The sequence below is a fragment of the Lepidochelys kempii genome, chromosome 17 (genome assembly GCF_965140265.1).
Source record: "Lepidochelys kempii isolate rLepKem1 chromosome 17, rLepKem1.hap2, whole genome shotgun sequence".
NCBI classification, from domain to species: domain Eukaryota; kingdom Metazoa; phylum Chordata; order Testudines; family Cheloniidae; genus Lepidochelys; species Lepidochelys kempii.
Genome location: NC_133272.1, coordinates 3,936,749 through 3,957,614, shown reverse-complemented (window position 1 = coordinate 3,957,614; position 20,866 = coordinate 3,936,749). Strand labels below are relative to the sequence as shown.

Sequence of the window (20,866 nt, the reverse complement as noted above, 5' to 3'; positions counted from 1 at the left end):
TGGAAACGTGGCCAAACCCACTGCCCCCCCAAGCCAACCTCTCACACCTCAGCCTTTTAGCTCTGAGTAAGAACTTGAGTGGCTCATGGATCATTTCCAGAAGAAACAGTGAGATTGTAGGGGATTTGTACTAACATAATTAAGAGGAAGCCTAGATCATTAAAACTAATGTGCCTGACATAAGTGAGGAGAAAGAAGTGCTTCGCAGAGACCTCTTTGTGCCGTGAAATATTCATCAGTCTAAATATTTCATTGGGGAAGCTGTAGCTGCCAGTGCTAGGCCCGATGCTAACAAATCCAGATCTTCATCCCAATTCTGAGGCAAGAAGATGAATGGGTGGGATGTGGGGGGGGGTGTTTTTACATCATTAGATGAAAATTGCAAAGCAAAATGCCCAGCAGAACCTGCTTCAAAGAAGAAATTAAAGAAGTTATTCCTGAAACAATCGCTGTGACTCCTTAGCTTCAAGTCAACCTGCTTTGATTATTGTTCGCCTTGCAGTAGTGCCTAGGGGCTGCAGCTGAGATCAGGGCCCCATTGTGCTAGGTGCTGTGCAAACTCATAGGGACCATCCCTGCTCCAGGCAGACAAAGGGTAGGAGGGGAAACTGAGACATAGAGTAGGGACGGGATTTGCCCAATCTCACAAAACAGATCAGGAAAAGAGCTGGGACAAGACCCCAGGTCTTGTGCCTCCCCAGGCCACTGCTGTAGCCAGGTGACCATGCTGCAGCCCTGCATCAACCTCTGCTGAGCTGTGGATTTTCACCAAACCAGCAAATTTTCTGCCTGCAGCACCGACCGGCAGACAAAGGCAGATTGACTCAGTGAGAAGCAGGATTAAGCCCTTTGGAAGAGTCCAGCTTTCCCTTATACAGACCTGTGGGTGGTCATCTGCAGTGAAGTTACTGGAGACTTTGGGGAGGGGGCAATTGGCTTGAGAGGTGGAAGATCTGTGAAAAGCCATCTCCTGAGCAGAAAGAAAATCTCCCGGCAGCAGCCGCAGGAGCAGCCCAGAGAGCAGTTGTCGGACTGCTCCTGCTGGATTGTGATGCCTTTTTCCAGCACTTGGCTGGGGGTGTGTGGGATGCACACATAAACCTAGATGCATGCGGTCTGCGTTTGCGGCCCCAGTCAGTCCGATTGGGGGCAGGAAGTGTGCAGGAGCAGATAATGTCTCATCGTTAGTGGATGCTTCCTGACCTGGATTCTTTTCTGCCTTGAGGATCACTCGTCTCTTTGGATCTGAGCAGCTCAAAAGACAACAGAGCGAAGCAGCTATCCTTGCTCAAGTGATTCATATGTTTGTCTCGTGTATTTGGGTCGTGGGCACCATTCCCTGGGATGCAGAAGGGACACGAGGCTGCCCAAATCACTGTCTGAACTCCCAGTGACTGAACCAGCACATCATCAGTAGTGAGTGTCATCGTGTGGGTGTGGAGTGCAATGCAGGGGGCTGGTAACCAATCCCCCCATAATTTTTTCCCTTTGAGCAGGACTACAGGTCTGAGTGACATGGTGCCACCTCTGGTTAACGGCAGGGCTACCCCCAGATTCATTGCCCCCAGAGGGAAAGTCTGTGGCATTACCTTGGCTGGAATCTGGGCGGGATTTTGTGGCTAAAACCCTGATTCTGCCAACCAGCATTATTCCACAGCTTGGGTTTGACTTGTTCTTTTAATGACAGCAGCCGCCCCCACACCAGTCCCGCCCTGCTTAGCTGAGCTCTGCTGGGATTCTCCCCTTTCCTGCTTTTAAATGGTGCCCGAAGACCTTTCTTCCGTTCCATGTTAGCTGTCGGACAGCCCCTGCCAGAGACCTGCCCTGCAGGCTCTTGTCGGCTCTAGGCTTTACATAGCGTATTAATAATCTATTGCCATGGTAGCATTTGGATAGCTTGTGTGGAGCCCCCAACTATAAATACCAGCAGGATTATTACCTGGCGGGGGGTGGGGGAGGCGGGAAACGACACCCTTCCCATGCGTGCATTTAAGAAGCTGCTTTGCTGCATCTCTGCTCTCCCAGCTTGTCTCCTGCTAACATCACCCTGGACTGCCCAAGGTCAGGCCTCCCAGATCTCAAACACAGCTTCCTTGGGGCTTGGGGCGAGCTATAAATAGTGCCAGCGGCAGGGCATGTTTATGCCAAGCAGCTCACACCCAGCCGGGCACTGGGGACTGCTTGTCTGTAGACAGGCTCAGCAGGAGTGGGTGGTTGTAGCATAGTGTCTGTTGAGGCCCACAACCCTAGGCTGCAGGGGCCCAGCAGTGGCTCCTGGTAGCTCACAGACAGACAAGCTAATGTGCCCAACCGGTTGTCCGCTTGGTTGGTTCTGCAGCTGACCTTCTCAGTGGGTGTTTGAGGCTATGAGGGAAAGCAGCAGCTGGGGGAGAAATGCCCATCGGTGGGAGAAGCGAGTGAGCATTTGGCTCAAGAGTTGAGCTGCCCTCATGGAGACAGCATCGGTGAGCTAGCATCACTCAGGTTCCATTGCTCACCCAGGGCAAGTGGTGATAAATGAGCTTCTGAGGCTAAAATCAGCCCCCTGGCAGAGTGGCCTCTGCACGGATCCCTCTCTTGCACCGCTGGCTAACCCTGCCCAGGTGGGCTCACCCCCCGGGATAGAGGGATTGGCCTTAGACAGCTCTTGTTCCCCCACCGCACAAATTTTCTCACCTGCCCGGTTAACTTTCCCACATCTGACTGGCGACGCACTGGGGCCTCCAGGGCTGCACCCGCTACGTTTTAGGGATAGGGTGGAGTCCTGAAATATTAGCAATGACCCACCGGCTCAGAGAGGGGTCCAGATCTGCAGAAAGAAAAGACCCAGCAGAGATGCTAGTCAACACTGGCTGGGTTTAGTCAGTGATGGAGCTAGAGAGAGCCTCGGTGCCTGTGTCCCCTTTACGTTCTCTGCAATCCAGTCCTGTCTCTTCTCCACCATGAAGGGCTCCAGGGCCCACAATGAGCCTAGGCCTAAGCCTGATCCTGGCCACCAGATGAGGGTGTCGGCCTGGCCCAGGACGCTGCCCATACCACTGACTGAAAGGCAAAGGGCAGTGTCCGAGGAGGGGAATGCTGGAACGCTAATCAAGGGCTATAGGAAAACAGGAGTACTTCCGCTTGGCCTAGGGACGCTCTCTGGGCTCTGTGACCTCCCTCAAAGGCCCCAGAAGGACTGCAAGAGCTGCCAAGGACCCCCCTGCCAAAGCTCCAACAACGGTGCTGATTTCTGCAGACGGGGCTTTCCTTCCTGAGTGCCAACAGACTTTCCGAGCTGCCTGCCTGGGGTAATTTCTACTTAGAATAACCTTTGCCACTGAAGTGCTTTTAAAGGGACTCAAAGCTGCCAGCTATCGAGACGTTATTGGTGCCTCTCCGCTTGTGCCGTCTGCCTGTGGGATTATCCTGCTCTTTGTTGTACTGTTCAGGCTGGAGACGAAAGGTGCCCGGCTGCAGAGTGACGTGATGGGGATGCATGCCTCATCTTTGTCGGGCTCCATCAGGCTTCTGCGCTCATCTCAGCCACATGCGTGGCCACCCCTTTGCCACATTTGTAGCTGGGCTGCAGCCCCGACCTCAGATCCAGTCTGGGTCAGGCGGCATCTCCCACTGTAAGTCCAGGAGACAGCAGGCTCTACCTTCTTGGCATCAACCCGTGGCTTTAACTGTAACAGAGAGCGACAATGCAGTGGGAGAACTCCATGTGGCCTGCACTTACAGGAATGATGCAGGGGAAGAGTCCCTCTCCTTTCCCCTCCCTTTCCAGACACCTGTCTGTTCATCTTGCTCCCTGTTTGCACCAGGAGGAAAAGTTTTCACTGTCCTGTCTCAGACCCTTGCGCAAATCCTCTGCTGCAGTTTAGGGCTCTCTGTTGATTTGCAAACATGACATGGGAGACTAGATTCATGAGAGGAAGGAGAAGATCTGTAGGCATCAGAGGTGGGGATGGAAATCTGGCTTCTTAGTAGGTCGGGTTTGGTTCTCTCTTCAGTTTAGCCTCTAGTTCTCAACCAGCCCCTCATCCCCAGTGCACGTTTGTTGTGACACACAGTGGTGTTTCCCTGCTTATTCGATCTCAGCTGGATGTTTGCAGCAGCAGCAGGGCTGGTGGCAACAGCAGGAAGAGGGCAGAAACAGTGAACCAGGGGCAAACGCAGAGTGTCCTAAGGAAAAGTGGGAGCTACATGGTTCTTCCCTTCTGTTCTAAAACTCTCCCCATTATTTGTGTGTTCTTCACAATCAATATTATTCCTTCCCTCCCCCCACAAGTAATTACATCAATGCCCGTGATCAACCCTACACGAACACACCACTGTTCCAACGCAACCCTACAATAACAAACCAGTAAGTGCAGCTCAGTGCCCAGGAATGAATTTATGAGAGTAACCCACTGCCTGCGGCCCAGCGTACGTGAGGAGCCCCACGTTAACAAATCAGCATTCCCAGCCCAAGGTGTATAAGCGAACCTGCCATCACAAAACAACAGCAAAGCAGTGTGCATGCGTGATCAAAGGAGGCATACTCTGGTAGGGAAACATCCCACGTGTGAGCTTCAAAAGGCTTATATTGTAAAAGCGCAGTGAGGCTACAGAATCCTTCCATGATTTCTGACAGATACTCTGACAAGTGCATGTTTTACAGCGAGCCCTGGTAAAACGATGGCACCCCAGTGGCAACATTTCAAGTGTCCCTTAAAGCAGGAGCTTATCTAGTGTTAAATTATCATGGAATGAACACCTATGGAAATATCGCTCACGTGACATGGGCATGAATAGCAAATGAATTCTTTGTGGCCGGCTGGCGGCCTTGCCATGAATCCTAAATGAATTCTGTAATAATGGAACACTTGGCCTATGCCGTCCCTGCCAAGCCGTACTGGGACGGCAAATGCAGATTATGGTTTAAGGATTTTATAATCTAATCTTTTTGCGTTGTGTCCACCTTGCTTATTTAAATGGTAAATTCTCTGGGACTGGCTTACCATGTGTACATAGAACACTCCCTCTTTCTGTACGTGAAACACTTCTCTAGTGACTGCTTCTTAAAATAAAAAAGAGAAGGGAAGAAGCCGAGTGGAAAATGGAAAGCAACAGTATAGTTTCGGTCTAGTGCAGTGTCTGTGAATGGCAATTTCCTCTTGGAAGCTGACCCCGGAGTGAAGTGAGCAAAACAGCCCTGCCAGCAGTGCAGCAGCTGTGTAATTGCAGATAGGGAAAGCACTATTATGGTGTGCAAATCATCCTATGCCACTGCATGTTTGAACAAAGCAGAGGGTATATTATGTTTTATAAATCCTTCAGGACCTAGGCTTATTATCGAGGTGGTGCTACGCCCATGAACAAAGGAATGCAAGCGATGGGGAATGAAAGGCAGCCCGCGTCAGTCACTTTCAGAAGGTGGGGGTAGAAAGGAATCCAAAGTGGATTGGAGAGAGGCAAATAGAAATGATCTGGTGCAAGGAGGTGTTAACCCATGGACTTGAACTTCAAAGGGAAAATCGGATCGCTCTCTGGCGTGGATTGCAAAGGGATGAGGAGAGCAGTGGGTTGCTGCCGTAGCTTTTTTTGCTCCTTTGCAAGAGCAGAACTTTCCCCCTGAATCTTTAGAGCAGGGGAGGCCAACCTGGGCCTCTGGAGGCTCATGCGGCTCTTCAGAAGTTAACGTGCGGCTCCTTGTACAGGCACCGACTCCGGGGCTGGAGCTACCGGCGCCAACTTTCCAGTGTGCCGGGGGGTGCTCACGGCTCAACCCCTGGCTCTACCACAGGCCCTGCCCCCACTCCACCCCTTTCCGTGCCCTCCCCTGAGTCTGCCGTGCCCTTGCTCCTCCCCCCTCCCTCCCAGAGCCTCCTGCATGCCACAAAACAGCTGATGGGGAGGGAGGGGGAGGCGCTGATCAGCAGGGCTGCCGGTGGGTGGGAGGCGCTGGGAGTGGGGTGTGGGGAGCTGAAGGGGGGGCTGCTGACGTATTACTGTGGCTCTTTGGCACTGTACATTGGTAAATTCTGGCTCCTTCTCAGGCTCAGTTTGGCCACCCCTGCTTTAGAGCTTTGACTGTCTCCCCACTGCCCATTTAGCTGAACCTGACCCTAACATGTGTCCTTTGGCAGAAGAGGAGAAGGTCCATTTCTGCTCTCCTACATTTTGTTACTATCATGTTGCTGCAATTGATTGCTATCCCAGCAGGGTGGAACCTGTTCTTGGTACATTTGGCTTAAATAACAAGCGAACGTGCAATCTCAGTTGCAAATATCGTGATAGCTACAAGGCAGGGACAGACTTTTCAAGTCAGATCTGTACTGCCTGGGTCATTGTTCCTGGAGGGCAGGGGAATTTTTACTAGGCTTTTTGGACAGCACCACAAGATTTCGTGAACAAGTCCAATTGCTGTTTTCTCTGCATTTGCTTGATCGTGAGTCCTGCATCTTAACATGCACTTAACAGACTATTTAGTTCTGGATCCTGATTTATAACCTCTTTGGCGGTGGGGTTGGGGGGGGGGGAATAAAAGGAAGGGTTTTTATTGGTTTTGTTTCTATGGTTACCATGGTTGCTCAGAAGCTGGAACAGGAAAAGAAAATTGCGCATTTTTAACCAGAAGTGTCACTGGGGCAAACGGCACACACAATGACTCAGAGTTGATGTTATACACTGGATGCACCAGCAGCCCCATCCGCACTGCCAGGGTAACAGTCTATGCCACCCAGCCCTGCCATCCTTATTTCTGGACCACCTCTCATTACGAAGACCATCGCTCACATCAGATCCTCTGCTACATCCAGGGTTGCACCTAGCTTGGAAAATTTAGGACCACCGGGATGGCCCTATCACTGGTACCGACAGGGGGAGTGCTCGAGGAGCCAAGACTTGGATGCTTTCAGCACAGCTCAGAGTAGGAGCAAAGGGACATGGTGGGGAAAAAGCCAAGTCCAGTGGACACTGCAGTCTCCATGTCTCTATCAAAGGTAGAGCTGCGATGTCAGTGAATTATTGGACCTATGTTTGCAGTCAATGTTCGTCACAGGAAAGAACCAGCCTTGGGAATGCTCCCTGGCTAGCGAGAGCTGTATACACCTCACAGAAATTAAGCCCACACTTTCTTAAGCACTGGCCTGTGCTCACAATCTCTCTCTTTGTTATTGTGGGTCTCGGTTCCTGTTTGCGTCTGTCAGTGCCCTGTGGAGGCTGAGCTGTGACAACAGCTGCCATGTTCAAGGTGTGTCAGCTTTCCCAGTATAACCTTGCTAGGGTGACCAGATGTCCCAATTTTATAGGGACAGTCCTGATTTTTGGGTCTTTTCTTATATAGGCTCCTATTACCCCCCACCCCCTGTCCCGATTTTTCCCATTTGCTGTCTGGTCATCCTAAACCCTGCTGTTTGCCTGTTTTGTCTCTGTTCAAGCAGGCTCAGGACCCATGCAAAATCAGATCTTGCTTTTGGTCTTCAGTGGCATTTGCATCCCCATTTCCAGCGCCCTTGGGGCATAAAATGGCCCTGTCACTTCTCTTGTCTGCCATGCGTGGGAACAGCTGCTTCTTGTCTGGAGGGAGCACGTCACATATTTGTTTTTTGTTACATGCTGGGTTCAAACTCCTGAGCTAAAATTATTGCTCTGTTCTTACCCTGGGGTGGATTTCAGGAACTCATCTGGAATACACACACATGCCTTGGCTTCTGGTACCCAGTGGTGCTGAGCAATCACAGGCACCAACTGATGAGAGGCTTGCAGTGTGGCTCCTTGCCCATGCAGCTGTGATTGGGATTGTTTAGTCTATGGAAGAGAAGAATGAGGGGGGATTTGATAGCGGCTTTCAACTACCTGAAAGGGGGTTCCAGAGAGGATGGTTCTAGACTATTCTCAGTGGTAGAAGAGGACAGGACAAGGAGTAATGGTCTCAAGTTGCAGTGGGGGAGGTTTAGGTTGGATATTAGGAAAAACTTTTTCACTAGGAGGGTGGTGAAACACTGGAATGCGTTACCTAGGGAGGTGGTAGAATCTCCTTCCTTAGAAGTTTTTAAGGTCAGGCTTGACAAAGCCCTGGCTGGGATGATTTAATTGGGGATTGGTCCTGCTTTGAGCAGGGGGTTGGACTAGATGACCTCCTGAGGTCCCTTCCAACCCTGATATTCTATGATTCTATGATTCTATGATTTATTCCCCCCATTTCCCCCTGATGGCCACAGGATGCAGTGACATTTTCTCTTCTCAGTTTGCCTATGTTCTGGCCAAGTGAGAGCTGCATTTCTGCCTGCCACCTGTACCCTCACCTGTCCAGACTGAGCCACTCTCCAGCTTAACAACAACTCTCCGCTCTGTGGAGCTCAAAGCGCTTTACAGCGGGGAGAGAATATCACTGGTTGGGATTGTCACTAAGGGCCTAAGAGAGTTAGGCTCCTGAAATCCCCAGCCACTATTGTACAAATGAGGAAACTGAGGCACCAAGGGGGGATGTGTCTTGCCCAGGCTGGTCAGTGTCAGAGCCAGGTCTCCAGCTTGCTCCATTCACGGAGGCACTGTTGTCACCTAGGGTATGTCTTGATTGCAATAAAAGATCTGCAGTGCAGAGTCTCAGAGCCCAGGTCAGTTGACCTGGGTTGCAGGACTAAAAATAGCAGTATAGACATTTGCATCCAGGGCACAGCCTGGGCTCTGAAACCTGGTTCTGGGGGAGGGTCTCAGGCTTCAGCCTGAGTAGAAATGGCTAGAGTTATTTTTAGCCCTGCAGCTCGAGCGCCACCAGCCCGAGTCAATTGACCTGGGCTCTGAAACCCAGTGCTGCAGGTTTTCTTTTGCAGTGTAGACGTACCCTTAATCTTACTTGGCCACCTCTTGGAGGGCAGTTTGAGGTCACTGCTTTGATCCTCTTTGGACTGAGCGATGCCCAATGATGGTGCCTCAGGCAGTGCTGGTGATGTGGCCGGGTAAGGAGTGTCTCCCCTGGATCCCAGGAGCTCTCAGTTCTGGTCTGGTGGGATCACAGACAGGCCATAGAGGAACAAAGGAGAGATCCCCTGGCCCTGGCCCAGGCCGGCTGTCTTCTGAAGTTGTTCCTGATCCCATCCTAGATGGCTGTGTCCCAGTGCTATCTGTTTGGACCACGAATTAGCTGGGGTTTTATTTTTAGATGCTGTTCCAACTTGCACCCTCAGGGTGCAATGTTAAATGGCAAGGCTGTCATCTGGCAGAGGACAGTGCGAACCTGTGAAGATGCGAGCGGCATACCCACCTGCTCTGCCCTGAGAGCAGCTAGGAGGGTGGCGAGTTGTGATTGGCTAAGAATTGTGCACAGCCTATTATGGTTGTTATGCTATCTCCCACCCTGCCCTCTTGTTTCTCATCCACCTGCCATGTCTTGTCGTTTAGGCTGTAAGTTCTTTAGGGTGTGCGGGGTACAGCAGGGGTAGTCAATTATTTTTTGTAAGGTCCAAATTTCTTGGTCAAGTTCCAGACTCCAGAAAAAATAATAATAAAAAATAATAATAATAAGTAAATAAAAAGATTTTGGGGTCCGTTCAAAAGTGTCTGGCAGTCCAAGTTTGGCCTGCGGTCCACCTATTGACTACCCTGGGATACAGTATGAAAATTACAAGCTATCACTGTAAGTATGAGGGGTTTCCTGGACTTGCTTCCTGGCTGGGGGGTGTTGTAGGGAAGCATCCAATCTGGGTCTTTCAGCAAAGAGCCAGCCTAGGGTAAGTGGGGAGTTGTACCGCTCTGCCTTAGGGAGCAGCCTGCTTTGTCTCTCTGTTGTGGGTTCTCGTCTGTTAAGGTTCTGGATTTTAAGAAATAAAGTCATGCTACCTTTCAAACTTCCAGCAAAAGTATTTTATGTTTTTTCTAACTTCTCTGTTTGTGTGCCATAAACATACATCATTTACTATATGTCTGGGCAGCCCCTAGTGCAATGGGTCCCTCGCCTGGCTGGCCTGCAGATGCTACCATAATCTAAATGTTTAATAATAACTGCACTGCTTGAGTTCCGATTTGATCATAATAAATAACTAGAGACACTTTCAGAACAGAGAGAGAGAGAGAGAGAGAGAGAGACTTATGAAAGCTGGCCAGAGGTGGGAGGGGGATGCACCACGGCCCAGGTGTTGGGCAGGGGACAGGGACGGTTGTGCTAGGGGAGGCAATGCCGCCCATGTTCCAGAGTAATAACGGACTAGCGTTTCTTTAGGTGAATGCTGCAATGGAATTAGCCTAGTAGCAGGTCCCACTTCACAGCAGTAGGGCATCTTCTGAGAAGTACGTATTAATGAGAGAGCTTTCAGGCCTGGATGCGATAACTAGATACATTTTATCTATCAATCAGTGGAGGCGCTGAAATGCATCGGAGGCATCTCATGGCACTTGTATTCGTTACATAATCCCGTCATGCATGTAATACATTTGCTATGATCACTATAGCCTAATACTGATAACCCAGGGGACTCAGTGACAGGTGAACCATGGGCTAAAGATTTAACAGTGAACTTAAGCACCATAACATGAAAGGGAAGGGATGGGGGAAGCCTAGTATGACAGTGCTCTGTTTCTAATTTCAGGGCAGAATAAATGTTAAAAGCTCTGTTGGGAGACCAGAGACATGATGTCAGATTAAAAGAAAATCCGTTCTATTAGTCAGCACTCCGGCTACTAATTCGGTGAAAAAATATTTGGAGGGCAGTTAAGATTCCAAAGGTACAGCTGGGCATTGTGAGTCTTGCGTGGCGGGACATGAGGCCCCCCCAGGCCTCAGACCCCACCACCTCTCATAGGAAAGGCAGTGTTAAGTAGTGGCTTCTCCTGCAACAGTCTAGAACATGCCGGTCTAAACCCAGGGCAGTTTATGCGTGTGAAACAGTAGGACAATTGGACGGGCCGTGGAAAGTGATGCCACCACTGCCCAGAATCCGCTTGATTTCTGAGCTGAGCGAGTGGGCTGGCGGATGAACAGCGCTCAGCTCAGGGGCTGCCTGTTTTCATGCTCGCTGCCCCGTTAACACCTGTGTGTGTGTGTCCTTTCAGACGAGTGCAGTGCTGTGCTCTGGAGGCTGGGCCCTCTTGGCCATCAGCTGTCTGCTGGCGATCATCGCTATATTCCTGCCCAGCGGGCTCTGTGAGAGACGAGTGTGCACCCTGGCTGGCTACATGCAGACAGCAGCGGGTAAGTGACCTGGACCCCACCCTCAATGTTTTCTCTTATGCCCTCTGTGGTTAAAATGGCGTTCTTATTTTCCAGTACAATTCACCGCACAGGAACTCTGGCCAAAGCTGTCACTGTCCTCAGTGGGGCAGTGAATGCTCAGTGCCTCGGAAAATGAGGCCACTTATTTAGGTGCCTAAATACAGATTTTGATGTCTTGCTTTGGGCACCCAAATCTGTAGATTTTGGCTACGGGTCTTGCGACACCAAATTGGACCATCAGCTCTGGCATCCTCCACCTAGTAGCGGATAATGCTTCAAAGGAAGCCAACGTGCCAGTCACCTAGCATACATGGAAATGCGAATACATGTGAAAATAACGTTAAGGCCCAAGCTGCAATGCAGAAGGTCTTGCTTACAAAAATGTTTGTCAAGAGTCGTCTTAACCAGACCTTTTTCTAATGCTGGTTTCTTAGTAGAAATTATTTGTATCACCAGGAAATTTGCTGCTCCCTTCTGTTAATAGTTTTTATTCTGTCCAGCCAGTTAGGAACGTCTCAACTCACAGGTTTCCTTTTATTCTTATTCTTATTATTTATTCTCTACCCAACTTTTGCTGTAGCTTTCCTTAGAACAACAGAGAGATCATGCTATAATTGTGGACAGTCTGATAAGCCCAGGTGAGATTCATTTCATAAAAAGGGGCCTAAACAAAGCTTGGAAAACACCTGACCACTGTGAGACATGATGAGATCTGCCAGATGTTCTGGCACGTTGTGCTCCATATTCAACTCTAATGAAGGGATGGAGTTACATTATGGTATTGTCCCACTGAACTCAGGTATGCCTCTGCTTCTTCAGATATATTGGCATCTGAATATGAAGCAGTTGTTGAGCTTCTTGGCTTGGTTTAGTTTGTGTGTGAATGCACCGGTGGGCCGGATTCTGCCTTCTGTGCTCATGCAGTCACTGTAACAGAGGGCAGAATGGCCAAATTTCTGGTAGAGATAAAACTAGCTCACTGGGCTCAATTGTATTTTCCCCTGTACACGGCAGGAGCTAACTCTTCACTCTTGTTGTTAGGGCATGTCTGTTGCTTCTCCCTCACTCTGCTATAATAACAATAAGTGACGATAATTTGCACTTGCATGGCATCTTTCATCTGAGTATCTAACAGCAATTTGCAAACACTAATTAATTCCCACAGCAGCCCTGTGAGGTAAGTAAATATTAGCCAGTAGGCGACGCTTTGCTTTAGATATTGTATCTTTTATGTGAATTACCATATTGATTCTTGTAATAGGAATTACAATTTAATTAAAATAAAACATTATCCATTGGGCGGGAGAGAGGAGAACAATGTCTTTATTAGTATTATTTGTGTTGCAATAACGACTAGCAGCCCCATCACGGACCAGGACCGCATTGTGCTCGGCGTTGTACCAACAGAACAAAAAGACCCTAACCCAGTAAACTGGACAAAGCTGGATTGAACAATGATCGCCAACAGATGGGAGACTCCTGGCTCCCCGTTCTGTGTGCCATCCATTCTCTTATGTACAAATGACAGCTCTCACTGTGGCTTTGCATATTTTTGTTTGATAAAATTCCATACACAGAATTTAAGTGACCTCAAAAAAGTGTACGTATGCACACACACACTTCACGTATGGTGTGAGGCAGGATTCTGAGCTAGGAGTTGAATGAAGAACTGCTGATTCACAAGGACCTACGCACAGTCAAACCCATCATTCTTCATGCCTGACACCCCCTTGGTGATGTAACTAACTAGCCAAAGACTCATAGCATTAATTGCTCCGCACAAAACAAGGGAACACAGGTTCACTTTGCTAACAGTGTCAGAATTGAAAAATACTGTAAGCAACTTCTGACATTTAGTAGGGCTTAAAAATATTGCCTCTTGAGTCCCAAACCCTGTTTATAATGGGTGTCCAGATTTCATTCACGTTCTTACCATCACTGCTATTAAAAGTTTTTGCATGTAACTGCATCTCTGGAGACTTGTGATGTCTCTGTTCCTTGTACCCAAGCTGTCCTGAAACAGACTAGTTTTATGCCCACCCTGCCTTGTGTCGCCCCCATTCCCCACCCCACTTATACTACCCCAACATGCCTGGGCAGAATAGCCCCACTTTATCTTCGTGGTTATTTGTGTTTAATTCTTTGTACCCCATTAACATCCTTCCAAAGGGTTTTAAAAACCTCTACAAGAAAGAAAGAAAGAGTTTAGTCTTGTAGCTCCTAATTTGTTGGTCAGAATAAAAAAATCCATTCCCCAAGAAGCTGATGACATTCCTGATGTATTTTCGTTCAGCTCCAGGGGTCTTCTCCTGGAAGCTGCCCCTGGGATGGGGCTTGAAATAAGGTACCCCAGACAGATGCCGTCGAGGGAATGGCAGGTGATGAATTCAGAGATTTCGGGAAGGGCACTGAAAATAAATGCCACGTCCTGACAGAAAACACCCAGAGCCAAACTTTAGTTACCTGCCAGGGAAACACGCACTGCCATACACCTGTCTGTGTGTGCAGAACCCCTTGAGGCTCTGCAGGGGCCGGCACAGTGGCCTCACTGTCATATTTGAACCACCTAGGCCCCTCCCTAGGAGATAAATCACAGTTTAGCCAGTTTACTCAGTTCGGTCTCTTATGTGAAACCAAGGGGGGGGCAATGTTGTAAGGCCTGTGTTCCTGTTGTGAGCAGAGAGGCGTGCCCTCGTTCAAACCCCCCACACCGTTGTTTAATGCATTACGGGCTGTCTCCTGCACCTTTGCAGTCAGTAGCCGAGCATCCCCTGCCCCTCAAGGACTGGGTCCAAACGTGCTCCTGGGCAGAGACTGGGACCAGGAATCTCTTTCTCTAGCTATAAATCTCTCTTGCAGCCTGTGCCACTCACACCAACACCCACTGTTCTCAGGGAGTGCCTGACAGCTGTTGCCCGGCAGGGTTTTATTGCTGAATGGAGAGTGCTATAGCGTACCTTTTAGAAACCCATCAGGGTGGGCGTCCTCAGGGGTGTACAGAGAAAACCTATCACATCTCCCCAGTCATGGATGTACTGAGGTACCAGCAAGTCCCATAGAGGCAGATAGAAATTGCAAACCCCGGGCTTTGAAAGACAAGTGGCTGGCGGAGGTGGAGATGTGTGTGTAGGGAATCGCTCCCTGAATGCTCGAAAACATCCTGATTCAAGACCATTGCTGTCAGGACTTTAGCAGAAATAGATGGTGTTGGTTCTGACCGTGATCCTGAGTTAAAGCAGGAGGACAAACCCACTGGTGTGTCTGTGCCATAGAATAAACACACTTCCCTGAAGATCTCCTCTTGCCCCAGAAACCCATCAGAATTTCCACGTGATACGCCTCATCATCTGACCTGCAGAATTCAATCAGCTTTTTCGTGTTGCGAGGGAAAATCCTGTTACACGGTACCCTCACTGCAGCGCTAAATATGAACTACTCCTGTGGGATCTGATCTGAAAGCAGATGGACAGACCCGTTTCTCCCATCCCACTGCACTGAGGCTGTTATTAAAGATGACTCTTCATGCTCGGCCGAAGGGATAATGAAAACGAAGAAGGAAGCTGCTCGCCTGTCAGAATCTCTCTGGTTCCTGCCCCCAAATGGTTCGCTATTATATCTGTGTGTGCAGAGGCCAGGCTTCTCATGCAGCCTGCCCTTGCCCTCTGCTGCTGAACCTCCTAGTTGTTGGGGACAGCAAATAGAATCTGTATCTGCCTGTATCTGTAACTTTCACTCCATGCATCTGAAGAAGTTGGTTTTTTTACCCATGAAAGCTTATGCCCAAATAAATCTTTAGTTTTTAAGGTGCCACTGGACTCCTCATCTCGTTGTTTTTGTAGATGAGCCCAGCGATCCATGGCAGTGCAATGTGCAGCTGAGCAGGGCGCCTGAGTTAAGGTCCTGAGCTTGTTACAAGCTTCCTGGGCTCAGGGAGTGCTCAGCCCTTTAGGAAAACATCTCAGAATTGCCTGTCCCATATTTCCTCATTTGCCTCTTCTGCCGCATGACGCAGCATCGATAGAGACCAGAAGGGGCTCTGCCTAGACCTCCCTGGCGGAGGCCATGTCCCTGTGGCACACGGCCTTCACCCATTGTGGAGGTGCTGGGTAAATAAAGAAGTGAACATAGGGTCATCCCTGAAGAAGTCCTCCTGCCTTTTGGGCTGAAAACCTGTAGAGGGCCAAGTCTCACGCAGAGGGAAAGAGGAGGTTTTCTTGGTGGGCGGCTAGGCTAACTGGCCTCAGGATTAGAGCTTTGTGTACCATTTTCAGTGGCTCAGGAGATGGGAGGAGGGAGAGTCCAGACTTCTTGTTGTGCAGCCTTTTCCTGAGCCTTCATCAGAGACTATGAAGGCACCACCAGGGGCAAGTGCTCCAGGAAGAAAACAAGGGAAGCCAGTGCTCAGAACCACTGCTCCGTCCTCTAGCTCTGGGGCAGTGGTAACCTTCAGATCATCACACTTCAAAACACATGCATCCAGCTCTGCGGCCTGCTCGGCTCTCGCTCCCACCTAGCAGCTCTGGCCCAGGAACGGGTTTGGAGAAGCACATGGTTCGGGTGGTGAATTTCCCATGCCGTGTACCCCAGTCTTGGTTAGCGTTCTCTTCTCTCCAGGCCTGGCAGCACTTTCCGCAGGGGGGCAAAAGCAAAGGAATGGAATAAATGCATCAACGAGTGCTCAGAGGGAACATGCAGCAGAACCAGTTCACAGGGTCAGTAACCAACCCAAGCCTGAAATCACAAGGCCCTGGAGTCAAAGAAGATTCCAGCCCCACTGCCGCTTCATGGCTTTGCTTCGTCCCTGGTGAAAAGCCTTGACCGTCTGGAGATGGTTGGGGAGGAGAGAATCACTCGCTGAAAGTGTTATGGAGCCCAACCAAACAGCTGAGTCCAGTCTGAAGTCAGGATTCAGTATGGAGCAATGGCCTGGAAAGGCCCTTTCAGTCCTAGAGGTGGTGCCGCAGCATGCTGAGCTGCCCCGGAAGGAATCATACACCTTCAGAAACAGCCATGTTGCCCATCCCACTACAGAGACCCCAGAGGGTGACGCAGCAGGAAGACAGCTGAGTTTGTCTTTGCAGCACTTTCTACCAATACCTGTTCAACATAGACGTTGCAAAGGGGCCAGCCTTGCTTCGTCCTGGGTTGAGATGAGGCATATTAGTGTGACTGCAAAGGAGGGAGATTATCCTGGAGAACATGTGGTCTAGTAGGTAGCAAAGAAGGCTGAGGACACTGGGCACATCACTTCCCCCACTCGCTGCCTCAGCTTCCCCCTTCTCCGAGAGGAACGATGTTCCAGATTAAATCTCCAGCTCTGCCACGAATGTTCTGCACAACACTGGGCCAGTCACTTAGTCGCTCTGTGCCTTAGTCCCCCATTTGTAAAGTGTGCACCACAGCACTTCCCTTGCTCACCAGGGTGTTGTGGATACAGGGCTGGATTTAGGGGCAGATGACCCAGACGGCCACCTGGGGTACCGGGCTTGGAGTTAGTGACAAAAGGGAAAATAGAATGTTTGAAGTAAAATGTTTCAGGTATTCTGTATGCGCTTTCATTTTTCACTAACCTCCTAGAATGTTCTGGACCTTTATACAATCTTGTGGAACCTTCCAGGTTTTCTGAGATCTACGTTTTCCTTGAACCCTTTAGAACGTTGTCAGCCAGGCCCTCATGGGAATAAAAGGGGCCGGGCATAGCCAGTCGGTCAGTGAGATACAAGAACAAAGTGAAGTGAGAGCCCACCTGTGATATTGTTAACCTCGTTTTATTGTGTAATTGTGAAAGTGTACTTGTGACAGGGATAAATCATGTAGACAAATTGTGCATCACAGTCGTGAAATGGGCTTCAAATACAATACAAAAAATAAGGTATTCAAAAATTTAACAGTTGGAGGGAGGGGTGCCAAAGACGTTCCTCGGCTGGGGCACCATTTGGTCTAGGGCTGGCCCTGTGGGGATAAACACATTACAGATGTGAGATGAAATGCATCCTAGAATACTCAAGGACCTGACTGAGGAGATATATGAGCCATTAGCGATTATCTTTGAGAAGTCATGGAAGACGGGAGAGATTCCAGAGGACTGGAAAAAGGCAAATATAGTGCCCATCTATAAAAAGGGAAATAAGGACAATTACAGACCAGTCAGCTTAACTTCTGCACCCGGAAAGATAATGGAGCAAATAATTAAGCAATCAATTTGCAAACATCCAGAAGATAATAACGTGATAAGTAACAGTCAGCATGGATTTGTCAAAAACAAATTGCGTCAAACCAACCTGATAGCTTTCTTTGACAGGCTAACAAGCCTTGTGGATGAGGGGAAGTGGTGACGTGGTATATCTTGATTTTAGTAAAGCTTTTAATACTGTCTTGCATGACCTCATAAACAAACTAGGGAAATGCAGCCTAGGTGGAGCTACTATATGGTGGGTGCAAAACTGGTTGGAAAACTGTTCCCAGAGAGTAGTTATCAGTGGTTCACAGTCAAGCTAGGAGGGCATAACGAGTGGGGTCCTGCAGGGATTAGTTCTGGGTCCGGTTCTGTTCAATATCTTCATCAATGATTTAGATAATGGCAAAGAGAGTACACTTGTGAAGTATGAGGACCATACCAATCTGGGAGGGGTTGCAAGTGCTTTGGAGGATAGGATTATAATTAAAAATGATCTGGACAAACTGGAGAAATGGTGTGAAGTAAAGAGGATGAAATTCAGTAAGGACAAATGCAAAGTACTCCACTTAGGAAGGGACAATCAGTTGCACACATACAAAATGGAAACGACTGCCTAGGAAGGAGTACTGCGGAAAGGGATCTGTGGGTCTTAGTGGACCACAAGCTAAATATGAGTCAACAGTGTAACACTGTTGCAGAAAAAGCGAACATCATTCCGGGATGTATCAGCAGGAGTATTGTAAGCAAGACATGAGAAGTAATTCTTCTGCTCCACTCCATGCTGATTAGGCCTCAACTGGAGTATCGTGTCCAGTTCTGGGCGTCACATTTCAGGAAGGATGTGGACAAATTGGAGGAAGTCCAGAGAAGAGCAACAGAAATGATTAAAGGCCTAGAAAACATGACCTATGAGGCAAGATTGAAAAAAATTGGTTTGTTTAGTTTGGAGAAGAGAAGACTAAGGGGGGACATGATAACAGTTTTCAAGTACGTAAAAGGTTGTTACAAGGAGGAGGGAGAAGAATTGTTCTTCTTAACCTCTGAGGATAGGACAAGAAGCAATGGGCTTAAATTGCAGCAAGGGAGGTTTAGGACATTAGGAAAAACTTTCTAACTGTCAGGGTGGTTAAACACGAATAAATTGCCTAGGGAGGTTGTGGAATCTCCATGATGGGAGATTTTTAAGAGCAGGTTAGACAAACACCTGTCAGGGGTGGTCTAGATAATACTTAGTCCTGCCATGAGTGCAGGGGACTGGACCAGATGACCTCTCGACGTCCCTTCCTGTCCTGATTCTATGATTCTATGTTCAGACACTACAGTAATGCGGTTCTGATAGGTACTCTAGCTTGCTAGCTTTCCAAAAAGGGGACAGAGATACGTCCCCTCCTTTGTAAAGCACTTGGAAATCTGTGGGTGAAAAGTGCAATACAAGATTTTAATATTATTAATCACTTGTTGAGCAAAGAGCACACAGTGTTGCACAGAACCTAGGAACAGACCCTCCCACAGGAATGTCCTCTTCTTTGCATTCAGGACTAAGCCAGTGAAGCTGCTTTATGGACTCATTTTAACCCTGCAGGTAATGGATTTGCTAATAAAGCATGACTTTCTCATGCTAGGTTGCTAGGGCAGCCGATGAAATTCACACCCTTCTGGGATGTTAAATCATTAATCCATAGAATGTCATTAGTTACAGGTCAGGAGGAGATATCAGCCTGCTATCATCCTGGCTCCCTCTCTATTTAAAAAATGACAGTGTGCATTGAATTTCCCCCAGCACGAAATGTGTAAGATAAAAAGAACATTAGGGCTGTTAATGAAGGAATTCTACAAGCGTCCGTTCAGCAAAAGAGAGGCTGATATATGGATGCGGGAATAGCTCGGCCGGCCAATTCATTATCACCCAGCAGCATTAATGTGCTGGGGATCTTCCAGCCTTCTGGGTATTAACTTGTACAATATATAAAATTCTAGGTGAAATTTTCTCTCTCTCTCTCTCACATACACCCACACAGAGCCCATTCCCCTGTGCACAGCCTGCTTACTCTGGATTTGTGTGGAGGGAAATGGGGGTGTATGGCATCCAACATAACCCCTGCCAATTTGCAATCAGTGCGTGCGCAGCTCTGGGTCTCCTCTGCAACTGCTGAGCGCTCCTCACATGGGCAATGGAATCCAGATAATCACAGACCCTGTAGCCATGTCTTCTCCTCCTCCCCAATCCCATCATGGTGGATTATGTGGACCCGGTTGCAGAGCCTAGATCCACCATGCATACGGGATGAAAAATCTCACTGCCTGCCCGCTCAACTTCACCCCCCATCCTGGGCAGCAGACTCAACTCTACTTGATAAAGACCTTTGCCTGCGGGGATTTTCACCCACTGGAGTGTAGAATCATAGACTGTAGGGCTGGAAGGTACCTCAAGAGGTCATCAAGTCCAGCCCCCCACGCTGAGGCAGAAACAAGTAAACCTAGACCATCCCTGGCAGGTGTTTGTCCAACCTGTAATTAAAAACCACCACCGACAGGGATTCCACAGCCTCCCTCAGCAGCTTGTACCAGAGCTAGACCACCCTGACAGTTAGAAAGTTTTTCCTAATGTCTAACCTAACTCTCCCTTGCTGCAGACTGAGCCTGTGACTTATTGTCCTGTCTTAAGTGGACATGGATTACAGTCAATCACCGTCCTCTCTCTCCTTTTTGTGACCCTGTTCTCCATCCACTCACACACTTTGTCTGTCTTGTCTATTTATATCTCAAGCTCTTTGAGGCAAGATCTATCTCTTACTATGTGTATGGACCGTGTCTAGCGCAATGGGCCCCGAACCAAGTACTACTGTCATACAAATAATTTCAAAAATCCGCATCAGGCAATGTGGGGAGGAGGGAGCAACCAACAGATCCATGTAACTCTGGCTGCAACAGCCCCATCACTACCTCCAAATCTCCCTCTGCATAGGCTGCAATGCAGCGAGTCCCTGCAGAACACAGCTCCATAGTGTCATGCAACACGTCAGTGGCAAAGCTGGGAACACAACCCAGGTTGCCTGGCTACTCAGGCCAGTGCCCGAGCCACTAGCCCACACAGTTAACACCCCCTGCGTGCGGGGCTTTGCATTTGGTGCTGATGCAGTTTGCGTTGAGGCCAGCACAGGTGCTAGGGACAGACAAAAATGTGTGGGAATGAGGCAAAGTCCCTGGAAAGGCAAGCGGCTGGGACAGTTAAATAAAAATGAGGACCTCTGAGTGTTTTACTGATATCGAGCAGGCTGGCCATAAACCATAGCCTCTATGCAGTATTGACAAACGAAAATGTACTAGGTACATTTGGTCAAGCTAATGGGCTGCTGAAGCCCTCACTGGGCCTCAGTAAGTGCTGTATATTGTGCCTTTTAATATCATTTCCCTATGGATTAATTCTTATTCAAACTGAGGTGGCCCTGAGTCAACAGAAGTAAGTCGTGCAGTTTATTGTGATTCAGACACGATGCATCGCTCTGTTTTGT

The 20,866-nt window shown here is 48.8% G+C and overlaps 1 protein-coding gene across 1 annotated transcript in view; it reads left to right on the top strand.

Annotated features, from left to right (window-relative positions):
• Window positions 1-20,866, top strand: part of LHFPL7 (LHFPL tetraspan subfamily member 7) — a 150,248-nt gene that overhangs the window by 33,509 nt on the left and 95,873 nt on the right. The window contains exon 2 of the mRNA XM_073315521.1: window positions 11,017-11,155. Coding sequence (XP_073171622.1) covers window positions 11,017-11,155 — 139 coding nt within the window. The remainder of the gene's footprint in view (window positions 1-11,016; window positions 11,156-20,866) is intronic.